General features: G+C 39.4%; 1 protein-coding gene across 1 annotated transcript; it reads left to right on the top strand.

Moving 5' to 3' along the window:
* Positions 1-1,344: 1,344 nt before the first annotated feature.
* Positions 1,345-4,505, top strand: LOC116257957 (pentatricopeptide repeat-containing protein At4g20090). The gene is made up of 2 exons (XM_031634987.2): positions 1,345-1,430; positions 2,068-4,505. Exon 2 carries the CDS (start codon positions 2,486-2,488, stop codon positions 4,406-4,408), a length of 1,923 nt encoding a protein of 640 aa, XP_031490847.1. The 5' UTR covers positions 1,345-1,430; positions 2,068-2,485; the 3' UTR covers positions 4,409-4,505.
* The last annotated feature ends 3,303 nt before the right edge of the window (positions 4,506-7,808 follow it).

Below are 7,808 nucleotides of genomic sequence, written 5' to 3'. Positions count from 1 at the left end.
GACTCTTTGACATGAGTTTCCCAAGATTGTTGCATTCAATAGAGTATAGACAAAGGAAAAGCACCAATCAAGCCACTCTCAGAGTGGAGTTCTACCATCTCAGGTTTACCAGATGCACTTGGTGCAGGGCAAGTATCCTTTGCTTCTTCCTCCTGTCTTCCTACTGGTAAAAAAGATGGAACCTGGATTCGGGAGAAAACGGCACTTTCTAGTTTCTTCAAAACCAGGAAAAAAATGCGTAGGCATTTCGTATGAATGCTAGATGAAGAGAAGAAGCTATTGGATTTCACCCAACGATGCACACGCTCATATTTACGCCATGGCAAAAGAAAGTTTTTTGAACGACCTGTTGGAAATAAAAAGTGCCATTAAAGCAATTCAAGGAATGCAGTATGAGGGAGGGAATGAAGGGAGAGGATCAACTGAATATGGGTAGAGAGATTTGTTTCAGTATTCGAAGTATGAAATGAAAATATATTAATTATGTACTTAGAGAGTGGTAATTATGTTTTCATTTCGTCCGTAGAATGGCTAGTCTTACATTCTAAAAGAGTTACCTTTATTAAAGAATGTACATATACACTCAAATTTTTAAAGCAAATCAGTTCTGAATCTATCCTGAGTTTCTCCCACCTATAACTTGATTTCATGATAAGCCACACTGAGGTATTTGGATAAATTAATGAACCAGCTTGGTCTTTTTCAGTACATAATCAGATGACCCGGATGGGTTTGCAGCAAGTATCAAGTTAAATTCATGCTGAAGCCATGCCCATGATATCAAATTTCAGGAATATTGGAAAATGTGATGCAGGTTTTGAGAAGAAAGTTTGGCCGAAGGAGTGTAATTGGAGTGACTGGTAGGCAATTAGTCTCTGTTTTGAGTGTGTGCATATTTATCTTATATGTGAAGAGAAGGGGTGATATCTTAAAGTGCATTACTAAAATGCATTACTAATTTTAAAATGTATCAAATTTAAAGTTAATTGGATTTTGTGCAAATTTAGTTGGTTCGTGTAGCATGCTCAATTTTGATTTCTAACTAGAATGGGTTTCAAACCTGTTAAGCCCAATAAGAGGTGGGGATTGGGCCGGCCCTAAATAAATAAAATATAATATATAAAAAATATAATGTAACATATAAATATAGTGAATTATAATATATATATATATATATATTCAATTAAATTGATATTTTAAATAAATTATCGAGTCGAACCCCAACTCCAAGCCTCAATCAAACCGGGCACCGGGTACCCTACCCATCGGTACCTGGGCCAGTGCCCACCTTACTGCTACCCGATCCGTTTACATTCCCTCCCCGGTCTCCCCGCTTCTACCTCCTCTTCCTCTTCTTCTTTGCCCTCCAATCTCTCCATTTCGATGGGCTACTCCGGGCTGTTTGCCGTCGTCTACTCGTCTTCCGGAAGGTTCTCTCTCTCTCTCTCTCTCTTCTTTTTTTCACGTTTGTTCATACTGTTTGAACTTTTGGAGACCCCCTATTCTACAACTCTGTATCTCTTTCATGCATGTTGGACAAAGATCATGTTTTTTCATTTGATGTCAACCATCGGACTATCATGTCGGAATCGCGAGAGTTGCTTTATGTTCTCTTGAGAAAAAGTACCACAGCCCAAGTTTCTTTCGTCATTTCTAGGAACGGCATGTTTCACCAGGGTGACTTAACGATTGGCTTTTTAGCAAACCCTCCAAACCGATAACTGAGCACCTTCATCGGCAAGCTGTTTGCTTGACGAGCTCTGAATTTGAAGCGGAAGGCGATATTTTCATAAGTCTAGGCGTGCTCGTGTCATTACAGGACCTGCTAGTGTCCTACACAGATTTTTGAATTTATGTTCTTTCCTTTCTCTTTCTGGTGGTGCCTTGCAATCTTTTATTTTCCTTACGTGCTTCTTGTTTAAGTAGTTGGAAACAATAAAAGAACGGTGAATCCGGCTTTTTGAGTTCTTCCTACTATGTGGAGTCATATTTGTCGTAGGGTTGTTTCCTTTGTGAATTGTGTGATGGACATAATTTGCGTTTCTTTAATTCTTTTATTCTTTACAGTGGCAAAAATGCATATAGTGCGGACTGGATAAACCAAGAATTTTTTCACTGGCTTCATGTACAATTCTCATTTAGGAGTACTCTGGTTAGGTAGGACATCAAGAAGCCGTCCTGTCATGTCTAGTATCAATATCCTGTCCGACCGAGAGAGGGAGAAAACATTGCTATCTTCCTCTAGTGCAGCCTCAAGGACTCAGCAGTATCAGCAAAAATGGGGAGGGGGAGATGGAGTCTCTGCAAGCCTTTTTATTCATTGTCGGTAATCATGCAGCAAGGAAGCTTTCCAGTATTATCCTTTCTTCACTGCACAGTTTTTTTCGTGACAGAATAGAAAACCTGATTTAGAAGAACTGTCCTAAGCGACTTCATCCTCCTAAAGAGCCGAGAAGCACAACCTCACGTTGGAAGAAGAATTCCTATGTGGATATTGATAACAAGGAACAATAGCTTGTCTCATGCGTTGAAGCGCTGGTGTTCCTCCCTTTCCCGGCATTCCCTGTCTTGGTTCTCATCACATCTGTCAGAAAACTTTGAAAGGAATGAGGAACATGAAAGTCAAATTGCATATGATATTTTTAAGGCTTCCCCTAGATGGGGCTCTTACACAAGAGGGGATTCTTCCTACTATCTGATTGTTGAGAAGTATGCGAGTTCAGGAGATTTCATTTCATTAGGGCAGGTTTTTGATCGCATGAAGAAGGAGAATCGTGTTTTCTCAGAGAAGATCTTCATACTTGTTTTCAGAGCGTATGGGCATGCTCACCTTCCCAATGAAGCCATCTATTTATTCAATTCAATGTATCATAAATACAAGTGCAGACCAACCATACGATCATTCAACTCAGTTCTGAATGTCATTGTAAAATCAGGTCTGTTCGAGCAGGCATACCAGTTTTATTGCCGGTGCTTGAGAAACGGTTTTTCACCAAATGTGCTTACTTTTAATCTGGTTATTAAAGCTTTGTGTAAAAAGGGTTCAACTGACTTGGCTATCGAGTTATTTAGGGAGATGCCTGTCAGGAAATGCAAGCCTGATGCATTTACATACAGTACATTGATGGATGGATTGTGCAAAGAGGATAGGATAGAGGAGGCGATTGCATTGTTGGATGAAATGCAGGTGGAGGGTTGCTTTCCTACATCAGTCAACTATAATGTGCTTATCAATGGTCTTTGCAAAAATGGTGATTTGAACAGGGCATCCAATCTTATTGAAAATATGCTGCTTAAAGGGTGTGTTCCAAATGAGGTCACTTATAATACACTTGTCCATGGTCTATGCATTCAGGGGAAGATAGAGAAAGCGGTTCACCTGTTGCAAAAGATGGTTTCAAGCAACTATGTGCCTAATATCGTGACTTATAGCACAATAGTGAATGGTCTTGTGAAGATTAGGAGGTCTATGGATGCACTACATATTTTGTCGCTCATGCTGGAGAAGGGATGCCAACCAAATGTATTTACGTACTCAGTCCTTGTTAGTGGATTGTTTAAGGAGGGCAATGCAGAAGAAGCATTGAAATTGTGGAGGGTGATGATGGATCAAGGATGCAATCCAAATGTCGTTCTGTACAGCACTCTAATTGATGGGCTCTGTAGGGAAGGTAAACTGTTTGAAGCTAAGGGGGTTTTGATGGAGATGACAGAAAATGGTTGTCCACCTAATGTTACGACATATAGCTCATTAATACAAGGGTGTTTTAAGACTGGGAACAGCGAGGAAGCAAATCTTTTATGGAAGGAAATGATGGCAAATGGTTGTTCTCCTAATGCTGTTAGTTACAGCATACTGATTGATGGTCTCTGTGGGGAAGGAAAGATAGATGAGGCACTTACAGTGTGGAAATACATGATTGATGATGGAGTTAAGCTGGATGTTGTTGCATATGGTACGCTTATGCATGGCCTTTGCAGTGGTGGTCGGGTTGAAGAGGCTCTCAAACTACTAAATCAAATGCTATGTGAAGGTTGTGGACCGGATGTCGTTACTTATAATATCTTGTTTAATGCTTTGTGCAAACAAAACAAACTACCCCATGCTATCAACTTGCTAAATGCAATGATCGACAGAGGTGTCGACCCAGACATGGTTACATGTAATACCTTCCTGCGGAGTCTCTGGAATGTTGAAGCACTAAATGTTGCTTCCAAGTTTATGGATGAACTAATCTGTAAATTATATTATAGAGGAAGGTTGATCGCTGCTAGTAAAGTACTAGAAATAATGTTGCAAAAAGTGCTTGTTCCAAATGCTCATACATGGGAGATAATACAGGGCATTTGCAAGCATAAAAGAGTGCAAATTGCCATTGATAGGTGTTGGAAAGAACTTTTTGCTTGATTCTTTCCATGTAATCCATTATTTGTTGTCAAATAGTTTGGCTTCATAATTCATTGTGATATCTGATTCATTGTCTCTTCTGAGATATCCGATATTTGATTCAAATTTTTAATATATTTGTCATATTTTATGACTTGGATCTTTTTATTCCTCCTGCGTGAGTTTTTTATTTAGTCAGTTAACTCACTTCTTTTACGTTCTCCCTAGCTGTGATAGAATCAGGTGACTGGGGCAGTGTAGTCTTTAGTTGAGATACGTGCATCCACTTCTTATAAGCACATCGCTGTGCTAATGATTTGCATGCTTTCCGTTCTTCGGGCAGTTTACTCGTTTGCTTTTTATTATTTATCTTGTGAAGGATCCTTGTGCCTTCGCCTCTGTATGTGTATGCATCTGGGTTTGGCTGTTTGTTGCGTCTGTGTACTTGGATGTATTCTTTCTAGTACTTAGTTCTAGTCTTCTAGGCTTTTGAACTAAAATGAACACAAATTCGTGTTCTCGAAATTTGTGCACTTGCTGCTGCTCTGACCTGTTTATGAAAATATATCGTTTCGTCAATATATTATCTAGGCTGGTGCAATGTTGAGAAGGTTGACTCCAAATACTATCACGACATGTTGCAGAGAATATTCACATATTTCCTCTAAAGAATACGATTTGGCCATCATCGCTGGTATGATATTGAGGGAATTGTCAAAATTTCAGGGAATGTTTAATTTTTAAATTGTATCATTTTCTCGGACATCTCCAAACTAAGTCCCTTTTCTTAGCTTGTATTGTTATTCTGGCATTTGCATTTATTTTATATGCACCAATTTTTCTCCAAAAAAACGTGGCAATCTTGAGATAACGGGAAAAATTCCTAATTCCAGATTTCTTCGAAACCGAACGTGAAGTTAATCGGGTTTAAACAAAGTTCTCTCTGTGTGTGTCCATGTGAGGATATAGAAAGGTGTTAACTTTTTTTTCTGTTAGGAAGGCGAAGGAAATAACTTACAAAATGACTACAAAGCAGACGTGATAAACCCAAAACCCCTGTCCACATCAAGTTGACGACCATTGATGAGAGAGGCAATATCACATAAAATCCACTTGGCAAGCCTCAGAGGGTCCACCCTAATGCCTCGATTAAAAAAAAGTCGTTACAAGCGCACAAAACCAACCTCCCACCAGGTGGTAGAAAGCCAAATTTGTCACCGTAAGCGGCCAACCTTGGAAAATTGGCAGCATGCCAGCCCGAAGAGGACTTCTTGAGTGATGAATGCGGCCGAGGAGCGATCGCAGGAGAATGCCCGAGGAACTGCTAGAGGTGCTGCATGATAGGACATTGCCAGAAGAGATGCTCAATGGTTTTCTTCCTCGTTGCATCAGATTACTTGTTCGGAGAACAGCCCAATCAGCTGTCTGGCCAAAAGTTGTGGTCTCAAAACTTGATGAAAGAGCAAAGGATCTGATTTTCTTTATAGGCGTGAAAATTAGCCACCGGAGGTTGCAGTTGATACAATTAAGGGTGCGTTGAGTCAATAACTGGACGAACATCCACATCAAAGCAGATTTTATACCCAAACATCTCAACTGGCATAAGGGGGTGGCTCTCAATTCAACGGGCATTCACACATCTTAGCTTGATTGCAGCAAAAGCAAGGTTCTGATGAAATAATCAATAGAAATACATCAACTGCCCCCTGACTGGCTCTGCATTATCGAGTGGTTGTTGTCATGGAAGGTGTTTGAGTTGCTATTTAAAAAATACAACTGATTTGTTTATGGCAACTTTAGAGATTTGTTCACCGAAGCCGCCAACCTTGCAGGAGCAAATTGTATTAAAAGAACTCGCAATAGTTTGCATGTTTTCGTCAGCCTCTTGGCATGTACTTGTAACAGTGCTGAGAATCAGCTGGTCTTTTAAAAGAGAAGAAATATGACGCGTACACTAGCAAGGATCTGTTCAACACCAGCCAGTCTAGTGAAAAGAGAAAACTGTTTGCATCAGAAAGTACCATTGAAATTTTGAGATTTCCATTTTTGGGCTGCTTTTTACTCTTCGAAGAATGCTTAATGTTGATGGACGTGGAGTGACTGTAAACATTATGATGATGGACAGGGTCACACTATGATGATGGGCATGGTGTGACACTGTAAACATTGTTCAACATGCTGTTTCTTTTATGAAGCAGAGCAAGAAGGGCAATCTCAACGTGCTCTCCCGCGTTTTCAACTGCCTCCACAGAGTATGAAATATCTTAAAAAAGGTACCACAGTTTTTAAAAATTTAATAATTAATATCAAGTTATCAACATTCAACACAGTATTTCGCAGTTGCTGGAGTGAGAATGAATTTGCTTCTAATCTTGCACGTTTCAGACATGTTTTCATTTAATTTGCTTAAAGGTTACCTCGTCTCCATCTGTAAGTTCGTCATTTTAGTGCATACGCAATTGTACCGTGCAGGTAAATAGAAAAAAGCTATTCTAGGCTGCAAAGATAAAAACAGCGAAAGTTATTTCCATTGGAATTTAGGAAAGCCACAATTTGCATAACCTTTGTGCAGATACTTAAACGATTTCCACATTTTTCGTGTTGCAACAGAACTAAAACTGAATCAACTGAAGCTGAAAGAAAATTTCATGTCTACATCCATCTGAACAAGAAAAAAAAAATGAAACAAAGTAGAGCTCAACATCAATAACACTAACAAAGATGAGCAGTTGGGAGACCTTTTTGGAGGTTGAGTCAGAGTCTAGGGAGTGTGATAAAGGATAGCTTAGTTAGAATGCCACTGACAATGTTCAGATGAACTAAGTGCAAAAGCCAGAGGACTCAAGACAAGAACCAGAAAGACTGGAAGGACTTTGTATGTGAATAGTATTCCAAAAAAAGGAGCATAAAGTGGACGACGACTAAATGTGATACCTCAGTACTGTTGGGTACCACGCAAACCTCTGTTCCTCATATTGTTCTGTTCATGTTAGATGATTAAACACCACGTTAAAAAAAAAGGAATGAAGATTCGTTCATTAACAGTGCTAGATGGAGTACCAAAATCATAAGTGTAGCGCTCAAAGAACAATATTCAGAAAGCCAAATAAAAACACTTTCATTATAAAAGGCAGGATCCATGTCAGAACTGCTTTGGATCGTATGAGATTTTGACACATCACTATAAATGGCTGATACCTCAACAATTTTTGTCGATATTTTCATCATGGCTTGTGAATTTTATCTTCACACTCCAGTTTCTTTAATGAGGTAACCTAAGGTGTGTGTCAGTAGTAGTTATTGTTACATCCTGATAAACTTGGAAGCCACGACGTATCCTTTGTGTCTGTGCTAAGTGAGAGAGGCTATCGGAGACTTTTAAAAAGGAGTAACGTAAGAGAGTAACTCAATCGCAGTCATT

This window comes from Nymphaea colorata, chromosome 1, assembly GCF_008831285.2.
Source record: "Nymphaea colorata isolate Beijing-Zhang1983 chromosome 1, ASM883128v2, whole genome shotgun sequence".
NCBI classification, from domain to species: Eukaryota; Viridiplantae; Streptophyta; class Magnoliopsida; order Nymphaeales; family Nymphaeaceae; genus Nymphaea; species Nymphaea colorata.
This window is presented reverse-complemented; position numbering and strand designations above follow the sequence as displayed.